Genomic DNA, 14,825 nt, shown 5'->3' with positions numbered 1-14,825 from the left:
ACTCCTTCATACTTTCTTACACAAGAGTGCTTTTGACACTGATCCATTATAAAAAATAAATCCCACTTTGTTTATTAAAAAAAAAATCCCACTTCTACTCCTCTGAACACATTTTGTTTTTGTGTTAGTTAAAGATGCCAAGTTTAAAGCCCGTTTTTAAGAAAAAACTACAATAATGTCTCTTTATAAAGCCTGTCCCTCCATTTCTCCAATCAGGGGAGAGGGTGTGCATGGATGCTTATACTGGGCAAAAGCGGACGAAGAAAGAAGACAGGATGACGTCAGAAAAAGAAGAAGCAAGAGAAAAAGCAAAGCTGCCTAAAAAGAAACTGGGACACAGAAGTGGTCAGCAGAAAAGGTGGGGAGACATAAAATAGAGCATAAGAGAAAGTGAATAAGAGTGTGAGAGAGCATGTGAGAGTGAGTGACAAGCCCCTAGGCTTAGTCAGCTGTGCGCCAGTGCTGCAGATCTGAATAAAAGAGATTATACGTTGTCGTATAATGGAGCAAAAATCATCCTGGAAACATTTTTTGTTTCATTTTTGGTTAATTTTTTTTCAGACAACGAATTTAATTTCCTGCCCTTTTAGTTTGGATGAAATTCAGAGGGATATTTTTATATACAGAAACAAAAATAAGTCTCTCTCTCTCTCTCTCTCTCTGTCTCTTTTTGTTCCCTGCCGTTATCCCCTAGTCCTTTCTATCTGTTTCCCACAGACTTCTCTGATCTCCTTGCCCTCTGTGCCCTTGCCTTATTTCCCCATATATAAGACGTTCCCATGTATAAGATGCACCTTAATGATACACTTCTATCATGCCCAGGTTCCAGGATGAGTGTGATGTTAGCTGTGCTGGAATCTGAGTATGCCTGGGCATGATAGGAGAGTTATTGCTGTTAGCAATCGTGTATATTTAATATAGCAATCACACTCCTATAATGCGCAAGCAGCCAACACATGCCATCACTTTCAGCCTCCCTGTGCCCTGCCGCCCCCTACTTACACATCCATGCTATCACACACACATATTCATTCCCTCCTTCACACAGACTCATACCCCGTCCCCCACCCTTACCTGAACTGCAGATCTTCCGGTGCCGCATGCAGACTTTGTTTCCCTCTGCGTTGCTCAAACTCTGAGTGAACTTCTCTTGTCCTGCTCAGGGGAGCAGGAACGGAGTGGAGTCATGTGATGTGATGTACATTCATGTGACTCCACTGGATTCCTGTGTCTCCTCGACGGAACCAGAGACCCTGCTGAGCAACACAGAGGTAAGCGGGAAAAAAAAATCTACAACCACTGTATAAGACGCACACTGTTTTTACACCCCACATTTTTCGAAAAAAGGTGGGTCTTATACATGGGGAAATACGGTAATCCTTGAATATCGGTAGAGGTAAGTTAATGCACAACTTTCCTCGCTGAAATTGTTGTCATTTGTTAATTATGCTGTTATTTAGGTTTTATAAGATGTATTAATTTGATAACATTTGTTCCTCTGCCTATAAAATGTTTGTTTAGCTTCAATACCCAGTATTATAGAAATATGTATAAAAACTATTACTGTTCTCTAATAAAGTCCCTAAATGGTATGTTAGAATACAGCTGGTGTGTGTGTGTGATGATATAGAATGTTTAAAAGTATCCAATCAGTAAAACTATGTGTAGTAGTTTTATCTCGTTATGATAAAATAGGTATAAAATGGGGAGGGGGAAAAAAAACACACAAAAAAAACTGGTTATTAAAATAACACAATATGCTCAAGGCAGTTGAGCATATTGTGTTATTTTAATAACGATTCTTTTTTGTTTTTTCCCCCCCATTTTATACCTATTTTATCATAACGAGATACCCTTATAGATCTTATAGGAAAGCTATTTTATGCAATTTATTTTAGAGTTTGCAGCTGACCCTATTTTTTGTATTTGTTTTAATAAATGTATCTATGTTTCTAAACCACTACACATAGTTTTACTGATTGGATACTTTTAAACATTCTATATCATCACACATACAACACCAGCTGTATTCTAACATACCATTTAGGGACCTTATTAGAGAACAGTAATAGTTTTTATACTCATTTGCTTTAGGTTGTAAAGGGTACACAACCTTATCTCAATACCAGTTCTCATTTGGTCCTACCCTCTATATTGTTGAGCTACCTATTCTGTTTACACTTATAGAAATATATGAATCATGTCTTGTCTTAGATTCACAAGCCATATGCCTATACCATTGATGTTTAAATCCCCTCTGCAACTTCTGATGAGAGGCTGTTCTACTTGTCCACACCCTCTCAGTAAGGTAAATCTTCCTGACATTAAGTAAAATGGCCTTACATTAAGGACCTCAAGCTACTAGTTTTGAAATTTTAGTCTTAGCTACTGTTGTGGGAGTAGCACAAGATTTTCCAAAAATAACAACCAGTGGCTTGAAAAGGAAACTAATGTTGCCTCACTCAGCTCCACTAAAATCAATCACGGGACAAAGCCATGATAACAGTCACGAGGAAATGGGACGGGCTTAATTTATTATTAATATTATTATTATCTTTTATTTATATAGCACCAACAATTTACACAGCGCTTTTTACAATACATATATTCAAGGGGTATGACAAGACTTGAATTGATAGACTAAGACAAACCGATATATTAGGTGGAGAGAGCCCTGCTCGCAAGCTTACAATATTGAGGCAATGGGGAGTGGACAAACATAAGGAACCGAGAAAGGTGAGAGGTAGTGTGGGGATGTATTAGTAACATGGAAGTTCTAACAGCTAAGATGGTATGCTTCTCTGAAGAAGTTTGTTTTGAGATGTTTCTCGAATGTTGGAGGGAGAGTAAAAGCTGAAGGTTCGGTGGAAGGAAATTCCAGAGATATGGGGCAACACAAGTGAAATCTTGTAGACAGGAAAAGGAAGAGGTGATAAGTGTGGAGGAGAGTCTTAGCCCATGGGAAGAACGTAAAGATCGAGTAGAGGAGTATTTGCTTATGAGCGAAGAAATGTACGGAGGAGCAGTGTTATGGAGGGCCTATATGTTAGTACCAGGATTTTAAATTTAATTTTTAAGGTAATAGGGAGCCAGTGGAGGATTTCAGAGGGGAAGCAGAAGAGGAGCGCCGTGCAAGGAAGAAAAGCCTAGCAACAGCATTTAGGACAGACTGCAGAGGAGAGAATCGAGACAGTGGAATCAGAAGAGTGTTGCAGTATCAAGATGGGAAATGATAAGTGAATAAACCGGAGTTTTTGTGGATTCTTGGGTGAGGAATGGGCTGATGTGAGAGATGTTTCTTAGGTGTAAGTGGCAGTTACCTGGTATCCCCAAGAGGAAGTACTAAACTTATTAGTAGCTAAGGGCTGCTCAGCATGCACACTCCATAAACCTGTTAAGATGTGAAGACTGAAATGCATCATATTGAGTTCACAGCCACCTGTCAGGACACGTACAGAGACTACAGACAGGTCCAGTCAATTAGATATATTTAATATAGCAAGCAGCCCTTTTATTAAAAATATGTCATAATATGCAACCTAGAATTACTTTTTCTAACCAAGCAATTTTTTTCTGAATTCATCCAGCATAACTGAATAAATATTTTTTTTTATTAACCCATTTGAGACTTATGCAAAAACAAGTGTTTTCCATTTGCTGCAAGTATTATCATGACCTAAATTTACATGCGATAGATTCAATACCATGAACAAAAAAGATTGTGTAGGGCTACCTACAATTTGGAATTATTAATGCTGCTTGGTTTAGGCTAATCCTCAGACCTTTGTTGCAGTATAACCAACTGGTGGGTCCCAGTGGAAGGAACCTGCTCATGCTGACTGTTTAAGGTTGCATGCAAATCACTGAGCACATTCACAGGGACTGTTCTACATGGGATTGCTGTGTGTATGGCACCAACTCATATTAATCTTAACAAAACAGAAAATATTTCACGGATGGAAAATAAAATCAGGATTTAAAATTAATAAGTCCACTCCTGGCACCTTTAATTATTTTTTAATATAAATTGCATCCAACCAATTATTAATGTACCACTACTAGTAATAATAAATCATCATAAGCGTCATTATTGTTGTCAGATAATTTACATACAGCAAAAGAAACCTATTGGTTTATACTTACAAAGTACTAACCATTAGGCATGTAGCAGGAACATTAGATTGGTTACCATGCTAGTTGTTCTGTATTTATCCCTTAACCCTCTAACTTGTCTACATCTAGTTATCACTTTTCCAGCAATCCCATTTGCAATCAAAGATAGCCATATCCATAGCCTGCAAATTTTATTCCACAAGCAAACAATTTTGCATCCACATACTTGTTTATATAAGCTTCTAGACATTTCCTGCAAGCCTGGATCTTAAGAACAATTCTGGCAAGAATCTTACACCAAGGTTTTAAAGTGCAATAGAATGTTTCCTGTATTGTGTGGCCTGCGCTGTGTTTTTGCATCTTCGGTGTTTTACTCAATCATTCTGTTACCTGCAGAGATCTGAAAATGTTTAAAAACCTCCCAAGATCCATTCTTTTGCTGTATGTTTTTAGCCAGATAACCCTTCACATAACTAAAGACAGCAGCATTTGTGTTGTTTTTCTGCCATCTTGAATTGAGATAATATTGTAATCAGTATACTTAGCATACATTACTGCTGATATGCTCAGCAGGAGAAAGAGAGGGATTGTAAAGTGATATGACCCACACATTTGTCAGCTACTCACTCCTAGTTAGGGGAGCTATTCTTAGCCGCTTGGAAAAGTCTTGATAATAAAACCCTCATTAGCAACTCTTGTATTTATGTATTGAATGCTAATGTGGAGAAATTAGCATATTTGCTGTAGAACTGACCAACTGTGTTGATGCTTAATATTTAATAATCCTTTTGAGAAATACATATTGCTGAGGTATGCAAAGAATACAACATACAAAATATACCTAGTTTGGTTTTGAATTGCTTTTTTTTTCTGTAGCATTAACACTTTCCTACCAGTATGTCATAATGAAAATATTTAAAATAACATTCCACCCATCGGAAAAGCAATAATAAATTACAATTTTATATAATCTAGATTTTGAGACGAGGCAGGTTAGAGATTTAGAGATGTACAGGTTAGAGATGTTAGAGATGTACATTAAACTTTTTAATGAAGTTGTAATTGCTTTTTCGTGTCTGGTTGCAATGCCTATTAACTCTGCTCAATTGCCTTCTGAAACCTACATGGTAGACTAGTGATAGAGATTTTGTTTCCATAGCCATAGCTAGCGCTTTTGGCATCTGTGGAATGGGGTGCTTTGGGCATTTCTATCAGAAAACAGAGTTACACCCTATTTAAGTGTTGGCAATTCATCGAAGGGCCCCTAATAAGAAGTGCAGCATAAAAACTGCATAATGGACAACTGTTTTTTATATACTACAGTCATAAACTGGGTCGATAAACTATCTCACAGGAGTGTTTCTTAACAGAATTAAGTTTTCCACCCAGAACTTTCCACTGCAGTTGTAGAATTTACATTTTCAACACATTGAACACCAACATTTTTGTTTAAAACAGTTTAACCCCTTAAAGGTAAACATTTTAATTTACAAAAACGATTGTGGTATGTTACTTAATTGTTCATTAATATAAATCTATTTTTTACACATTTCAAAATCTGTTATCCTTTATGGTGTTTTGAAAATAAAGAATTAGATGTGCACATGAGCAAGTAAGGTAATATTCATTGGGAAGCACCGGAAATATAATATCTAAAAATATCTTCAATAAGATAAATGTTTTAAAAAATGCTAGCAAATTATCCACTACATGTATAGGACATGGTTGATAACAGACAGTCTTTGTTTAGTTTTCCCTCCAATAGCCAGAGAACAGACTCCTGATCCTCCAGCTTAGTCTTTCTTCTCTTGTAAACTGTCTCTGACAAATGAGGCTAAATTTAGAATACAGATTAGAACAGTGGTGCCAGTTAGTGCATCTTAAAAATAAAGCGCACAGTGTTGAGAGAGTGTCAGTAAGCACTGTTAATCATGATTACACCTGGGAATTCTCTGGGTTTCATCTGGAGATGCCAAGAGAACCACCCGGAGTAATAAATGACTTAATTATATAGTCACAGGAAAACTTTTTTTGATAATTGTTAACCAGAGAAACCACAAACTCAGTCATGAAGTCTTGCAAATCAGAAGTATACATCACTTCTTGTCTCAATCAATTCCCACCCTTACAAAGGCTGACTAAGCCAATCAACACCAATCAGCACCTTAACAATCGGGTAGAGATTACAGCAGGACTGAGGATGGTTTAAGGCCAGCGGTCGCTAAATGGCCCGCACATTTTTTTACGGTCTCAGTATGCAGCCGGTAGCCATACACTATAGGTCTTGATCTGCAGCTGGAGCAGCCGTATTGGTAGGTACGCAGACCTTTAGCCTCTATCCCACCACGCATTTGCGCTGGCAGATATAACCTAATGGAGAGTAATAACCACACAGGTCTTGAGAACAAAAAGGTAATAAGGCTGCTTCAATTGTGTACACATAACATTGCATACTTTAATATGTAGATGCCGTTATGTGGATTTCTTCAGTGTATTTAACTACAAAATGTAAGATTTAGGGAAAGCAACAGATCTGCTAAGTAATAAGTACTCCATATGGTTGATGGAGGTCATTTATTTATAATCACATGCTTTGTTGCTAATAACACCTCATAAAGTACTAGTTACAGCATATGTACAAATGGGAAAAATACACTATAAGCATATGCACAACTGCTAGTGTGACATTGACTCATATAGTACAGAGAGAAAAGATGGAAAATAACAAAAAATGGTCGGGCTGTCTTGTCAATTCATACCTCCTCTGCGAACAATCAAACAGAAGGACATTCATAAGGCTGCCAAGAAGCCAAAAATGGAACAAGACAGAAGCATGCCTCACTTCATAAACTGATGGTGAACCATTTGTCTATGATGCCTATGCCTTTCTATAACCCAAGATATTCACCTTTTTTATTCCATAGGGCAGTGCTGGTCTTTAAAATAAGGAAAACTAGATCTGAGAAAATATCTTGTCTGATTTGAATAAACTATTTTATATAAAAAACATCTGTCTTTTTTTTTTCTCTCTCTCTCTCTCTCTCTTTCTCCCCTTCTTCTTCTTTCTTCTCTCCCTCCTTGGTGTTTATCCCCTCTTCTCCTTTTTGTTTGCCATCTTTCTCTGCCCCCTTGTCCTTCCCTTGTTATGTCAGGGATGCTATACTTCTGCGCCTCCACACTTACTCCCATCATGTCCTATTTCGATCAGTCCCTGAGGTCCTCTATTTGGCCTGCAGTTATGCCTGGTCGGGACTATGCCGATACGGTTCTTGGAACCTTACCTCTGGTATGTCGATGTGATGGACAATGTATTTTCTTCCTACGATGTTCTTGACGCTGTATGTGCACTGTGTTCAACTGTGTTGGGCCACTGCGCTGGGCTCTATGTCTCCCTGTACATTGTGGAGTTATGTGCCCTGTTTCTCCCCTTGTTTCCCTCCCCCACTGATTTCCTGTTCTTTCGTTGTGACAAAACAATAAAACACATATTTACAAAAAAAACCAAAAACATCTGTAGGTGCTGCCGAGGAAACTTTTTAAGATTAGCCAAACTGGTTTAAGCATTCTAAACAGAGGAAGAGAAGAGGCTCCGTGAAAGGTTTAAGTTAAATGGATACACTGCGGCTGCTCTAAAGCCTAGATGTCTGTTTGCTATAACCTAAGGTAACTGAAAATGGTGTATAAAACAATAAAAAAAAAAAATGGTGTTTAAATTATGAAAGTTCTCCCAGGATAGTTGGAGCTATGTGCACCTTAATGAGAATCGGTGAAATTCAATTCAGTCTAGATTAACGCAGTACAACCTGCATTAGAGTGACCCCTTCTTTTGCTGTGCCATATGTAGACAATAATCCAGGACGTGAAAGCATTACCAGACTTAGATATTGCAGTAATAGTGCCATCTTTTCATTATTTCATTGTGTTATTGTTCCCATGTCAGCAGCTGATCAGTTCCATTATACAGTGTCTACTGATCATAAACGAACAAAATAAATTAATGAGAAATCCTTTTTTTCATATCCCTTTTATTTCTGGTGAATGTCAGCTACTGGGTTTCCACAGACAACAAAAAAAGTTATTTATAATGAAAGACTAAAACATACAGATCCTACCACAAGAAATTATAAACCCCCATTTTTAATTCTGTAAATCATTTACCAATATGGTTCATGTGTAAATTGTAAATGGAATTGTAAATTGGATCTGTCACTCAAACGCACATTTACTATTATCGTCATAGTGCTTAAAACATTATACATGTTATCCAGATATGGAATTAATTGTTCATAATAAGTTAAGAGCCACAACATTTTTTTTAAAAAATATATTTTTTTCATAGTGCTATACACTATGTAAGGAAGAGCTAAAGATAAACAATTTGAGCAAAGAACAAGGTAGGTGAAGAACGGATCCAGAATTGGAAACATTCAGCACAGGCTGCATAGAACATTAATTAAATCAATAGATCTGGACTAACCACTTAGGTGTATAAGCTATGTACAGCCCATGTCATTCTAGGCATCCTGGTGGCTATAGGAGGAATCGGAAACAAAACCAAAATGCAACAAGCATTATGGTTGTGGCCCAAAATATTCAAATTAAAGTCAAATGATGTGGGCATCTGTTTCCCTGAATCCCATTGAAGTTGCATGCACTTGTAAATATTATGAGTTGGAGAAACTGCCAAGGAGAATAGCACCTTTTATGAAGTTAAAAATAAAAAAAAATAAAAAAAATCTTCATTACACATAAAAAATGTTCCTCAAGTGTTCACTTATATGCAAAATTGTGATATACAAGGCAAAAACATATTGGTTAAACACAAACTGTATGTGAACAAAGTCAGACACTTACTTAAAAGCATTGGCATCTCTATGAACCTTGTAGTTGTCAGCGCTAATTCTGGAGATAATTCTGGTTACCGCAATTAGGATCCCAATATTGACCTATCAACAAATGAAGAGATAAAAAAATAAAATAAAATAATTTCTTTGATGTGTATATCAATAAGAATATTCAGGTCAAGGCACAAAGTAGTTCAATGTTTACATACATATGGAAATATCCATATCTCTGCAATTACAAACTAGATGAGTATTACACATTTATGGTTATTCTTAACTATATCCATGACCAAAGGAGCCTTTAATGACGCATCACGTTTTAGTTACCGAGGTAAAGGTCAGGAAACACAAATTTACTACTTAACTAAAGTTTTTCACTTCAGCCAAGTTGAGTCCCTGTTAACTACAGCTCTCTGTTGAGCTTTTTTAGTCCTTCCCAAGTTGAATTCTTGGGTGAGCTTGGGTAGACGGTAGTAATTTCCAGGTTCTTATGCAAGTATGATTACATGAGAAGTGTATCCAGGACTAGATCGCAGTAACCTCAGGGTTTAAAAATGCCAGATTATACAGCATGATAGAGCTTTGTAGGATACATTTGTAGGATACATTTGTGTGGGGATATGAATTTTATCCAGTCAGCCAGAATTTTGCGGGTGACCAACGCCATCAACTTCAAATTCAACAGGTCTCATTGATGCATTGATTCCTGCATTTTTCAAAGCTAAGCTTCCAGAGTTTGTTCTTTATAATGAAGTCTGTGAGATGAGCTATTTTAACCCACTATAATTCACCCGCAATCCTATGGTCTATTAAACAAACTTCTATAATTCAGAGTGGTCTAATTGCACTGCACATCCACTTGGCAGCAGATAGGCTTTCTTTGCATGTTGAGATCCTGATTTCAAAAGCCTTTTTGAAAATGTCAGCCTGTTGTAGATAATTCTGGCAGCAACACTGTTGAGAGGACAGGATTTAAATAAGAAGACACTGAAAGGTAACCATTATCAAACCTGTGTGTGCTAACAAAATCACTTACTTTGTGTTATGTTTTTGTCACTTGCAGGCCAGATAACCTTGAAAAAAGGAACTCCCACCAGACCTACAGATATCTTAAAAACATCTCAATTCTGGGAGATACAAAGCAGCTATCTTTAACGCCTTTGGATCAGAGGCGGAAAAAAAGACATTGAAATTCAAAGCAAGTATGGATGTCAGAGGGAAAAAAAAAGTGCGAAATTACAATACATTTACTCGTTTTTGGTTGCAAAAATCTATTTGATATTTGAATTTTTATGGAAAGCTTAATAACCTAAAATTACCTAAGCCAGACGTACTTTCTCTGGATTTTATTAAACGCACAGTTTATCGTGCAATATGTAACCATGAGCAACAAGAAAGAAAAATAAGCTTATAAATAACTTAGAAATGTCCTTTATATGTTATCAAAGTCTTAAAGATGAACGGACACAGTTTTTGCTTTATAAAACTTATAGACTGCAGGTGCTTTTGGTTTTTAAATTTGTCTAATTGTTTTACAGATATTTTGTTTCAATGTAAAGCATTCCTTATCCTCAGTAAGGCAGCATTAAGTGACATTGTAGGAACAATTTAATGGGAATAATCATCATTTTAATACTGAGGAATGTACGTTACAATTGTTGCTCCCACTGGAATAAACAAAGTCAGTTTGTAATACATTTATATATACTTTATTTCTTTAAATACTGTTGCATATATTTATTTAAAAGTTTTTTTCCCCTAAATCGACAAAATGTTAGCGTGTCCTGGAAAACAAATTAAGTAAAAAAAATAATTTCCGTTCCTATGGCAACAAAGGCTTATAACCTATGGATGCCTTTTAGTGACGCATGATTACGGGGCAGGCTGCATTTAATCATTCTTTAAAAACATGTGAATGAGATTGAAATTCAGGGTTTTGAAGATTAAACAGTACTTAGAATTTAATTAGTTGAGTTATGTACGCAAAGTGATTTTAGTGCAAAGTTTCAAACCAATGCAAGATTCCTGATTCCTTCAACTGCCATGGTGATAAGACCGGTATGCAAACTTTGACCAGAATCATGTTTTAGACATAACTCCATTCTTTCTGGTGTTATATCTGGCTATTACATTCTGCAGACTGTTTGAAGCAGTATACTGAATATATTCTAGTAATGAACTATAAAAATTAGGGTTTCGGTTTATTCAGTGTTAAATGATCAGATCATTAAACAGTATAAAGAAAATATATATAATGTATATGATGTTTAGCACTGACACTCATTATGCATGCCACATAAATCTGTGCTCTGAAATGGATTTTAAATGCAAATGAATTGCTCAGCAGACACAGACACATATCTCTTTTGCCCATCAATGGGTCAGTACACACGGCAAACCAGTGCAATCTTCTTCCTGCATAAGGTTATGTGTGCGTGCTCAGCCTGAAGGGAGCATGCATTTTTATTTGAATGGGAGTAGGTTGTGACGTCATTCCAGATTGCAGTGGATGATTCTCAATAGCTCTCTGGATAATACATTTCTGGAATTTCTAAGGTACAGGGATGTGCAAGCCTAACAAAGATTATCACAATTACAACAACAAAGCTTCATCCCTTTGGCTCAGAATCGTGGATGAAAATCAGAGCGATGAACTAATTACAGCCATAATAAAGCTCATCTTAAAATGTACAAATATATGTTCAATCTTTATCATTGATACTTAATACTTGGATTATCTGCACTCATTAACCAAGGCATATGTATTTTAAAATGGAATAAGATAGAAAATACATTATGTAAATTGGTATAAAATCTTGATGTGAGGACATAGAGTAACTAATGAATTGTCAAAAATAGGAACCCTGGTTCAGAAATAAAGCTAGCCAAGAGCAGGGAGGTACTGGGTACTGGTACCAGCTGTGTCAATAACCTGAAGCTAGGACAGGAATCAGGCTGGGGTAAGGAACAGGGGTCATATTGCAAGCTGAGTCAAAATCTCAATTGTCAAGTTGAATCAATTAACAGGAAACTGGGACAAGACAAACCAGTTCAGAACACATTGTCTGGAACTGCGCAAGTAGTCCCACCAATGAAGAGCAAGTTGAGACTGAAGGCCCAATGTTTAAATAGAAAGACCCAAGATGAAAACAAGGTCATCATATTGCATACTGCTGTTAGGCACGGTAAGGTACCTGTTAGCTGTAGTAGGAGGAGGAGCCCGATATGCAGGGGTGATGAGGAAGTCCAAGGCCAAATAGGCAGGCAATCCGGGTCAGAAGATAGGCAGCAAGCAAAAGGCAAGGTCAAGAGGCAACCTGGGTCAGTAGGCAGGGAGTGAGCAAAAGGCAAGTTCAAGAGGCAATCTGGGTCAGTAAGCAGGTAATCAGCAAAAGGCTGGTTCAGCAAAGGGACAGAAGCACAGAGCTGTAGACACACTGTAGCACACAGAGTGTCTCAGAATATCTGAGCGCCGACATGAAGGAGCTCATGGGTTTTAAAGGGATCTCAGGCGTGACATCATGCGTTATACCTGCAGACTCGCCCGCCGTTCCTCCCTTGATTGGACACGTTTCGGAGGGAGCGCTGGAGCAGTATATGGGAGCACCGCCCCCCTCTGCTGACATCCCTGCGATCCTGCCGTCACCGTCTCAAGCTCCCCGCGAGGACGTGGGGAGTGAAGACCCGACCGATGGTGACAACTGCTAGGTTGGTCTAGAGGTGGACTACTGTAAAGTTGGCATTTCAGAGGAGGGAGCAGGTTGCTGTGAAACATGCTTGCTACCTCTTAAGACCAGTAGGAGGAGTAGCCTCCAACGTGGCTGGACGATGTGCGTGCCGACAAAGAAGGCAGCTGGACAGTGATGACACAGTGGAAGGTCCCAGTGACTATGAAAGGAAGTTCATACAGTACCCAACCTTGAGAAAAAAGGCCCACCAGGTCCATCTGGAGAACCAGCATGGATGTCAGAAGCACAAATCCAGGACCACTCCCCTGGGCCATACCCCATCCAGTTGAACAAATATTGAAGCAGCCCCTTTCAAACCGTAGATTATTCCTCAAATTCTTCCTCTACATTTACTTCACTGGTCCTGGGCAAAAAGGAACTTTGGTGAAGCAGTTAAAGGTTTGCTGCTTCAGTGGAAAGAAATGGAAAGCACAAGGAATCAGAAAGTTGTAAGGCAACTTTAATTGACAGGGTTGATGATTGTAAGGTGTTATTCTGGGACAGCCAGTGGTAGTAGGTCGGACCAATAATGATCATAATGACCAATGATTATCAGTTATAAAAGTTCTTAAATGTAGCATCAGAGAGTGTCAACTAGTTTAGATCAATATTTAAGAAAAAGGATCAACTATAGTCAGATTAGCAGTATGGAGGTGAGAAGGTGGTAAGTTGACAATTTAGTTAAGGGTTAAGTGTGACCAGGGACGGTCAGGAGTAGGAAGTGGCTGTAAAGGACCATGAGAGATGAAGCACTAATTACTTAACCAATGAAGGTCACCTTAGGCACTTCAAATTCACATTTCTCTAGTTTACTATACAGTAACTTCTTTACATGTTCACACTGAGAAGAGAGGTTGGTAGAGTGGATCAAGGGTTCACCTGAATAAACAATCACAAATTGTTGTACATAGTCCCAAAAACAGACATTTAGGAACTACAGATGGCAGAATAGTTACAAAGTCTGAAAGGCATGATGGTATATTTGTAGTGGTCAGAGCATGTGCTAAATGCCATCTTTTATTCATCTCCCTCGTGGATTCCTATAAGAATGTATGCTCCTCGAAGATCTAACTTGGTGAACATATGGGAACGCTGTAGTCTGTCAAATAGTTCAGAAATTAGAGGAAGGTGGTACGTATCCTTGATAGTTATGCAATTCAAGCCTAGATAATCAATGCAGAGCCTTAGAGTGGACACAAAAAGCTCAAGCTCCAGTAGGAGAAGTTGAGGGTCCAATGAACCCCTTCTGTAAATTCTCACTGATGTATTGGTCCACGGCCCTTCGTTTCTAATGGAGACAAAGTATAGATCCTTCCATAGAGTGAAACTGTTACAAACAGGAGAGCTATGGGGCAATCATAGAATCAATGTGGTGGGAGAATCAACCTCCCTTATACTGAAGACATCAGAGAATTCTTAACGTGAAGCAAGAAATTGGGACATATCCACGGAAATGGTTTCCCCAGAATTCTTATAGGCAGGAGGAAAACAGAAAGGACAGCACTTACAACTCCAGTTGAAGAATATCTCAACACAACTGGTGCAGAAGGAGAAGAGATAACATTCAGAACCAGAGATTCAGTGTGAAGTAGGGGCAGGGTATCTAAGGTTACTGTTGCTACTTGTAAAGGATTGCCATCAATAGCTTCTAGAGTGTTAGTCTTGGTAGACAAAGGTATTCTATGGTGCTCACCAGCCACCCCTGCAGTCAATGCAGAGGCAAAGAATATACCTAGAGCAGGTCCCTAGATCCTCTAAAGGCATTGGAGGTTATTAGGACACGCACAGACAAAGCGTCCCATTTTTTCCACGCAATCTTTCTCCACTTCACTATTTGCATAAATTCAACCTGCACTAATTGTGGGGGTTTCTGTGTGGCCAAAGCGAAGTGTCAGACACATAGCTGATCTCTGACACTCCCATTGTATTTTCTGTTCCGGAAAGGTGAAAATCTATCTATAAAGTGATAAGTTCCTCCAGGTCTGATGGCAGACCTTGGGCAGAAATTTGTTCTTTAGGTTATTAGACAGCCTCTTGTTGAAAGCTGCTATGAGAGCCTCATTATTCCAGTTTACTTCTGCAGCCAATATGCAAAACTCAATGACATAGTCTGAAATGGAGTGGGAGCTTTGGAGAAAAG

The 14,825-nt window shown here is 38.2% G+C and overlaps 1 protein-coding gene across 1 annotated transcript in view; it reads right to left on the bottom strand.

The window, feature by feature from the left end:
• LOC149289166 (adhesion G protein-coupled receptor D1-like) overlaps positions 1-14,825 on the bottom strand; it is a 175,417-nt gene that overhangs the window by 13,439 nt on the left and 147,153 nt on the right. Inside the window, exon 23 of the mRNA XM_089491043.1 lies at positions 8,968-9,059. Coding sequence (XP_089347169.1) covers positions 8,968-9,059 — 92 coding nt within the window. The remainder of the gene's footprint in view (positions 1-8,967; positions 9,060-14,825) is intronic.

Source organism: Sceloporus occidentalis, unplaced genomic scaffold, assembly GCF_023333645.1.
Source record: "Sceloporus occidentalis isolate IW3139 unplaced genomic scaffold, rSceOcc1.0.p SCAF_48, whole genome shotgun sequence".
Classification (NCBI taxonomy): domain Eukaryota; kingdom Metazoa; phylum Chordata; class Lepidosauria; order Squamata; family Phrynosomatidae; genus Sceloporus; species Sceloporus occidentalis.
The sequence above is the reverse complement of the archived record's forward strand: the minus strand, read 5'-3'. Positions and strand labels throughout refer to the sequence as shown.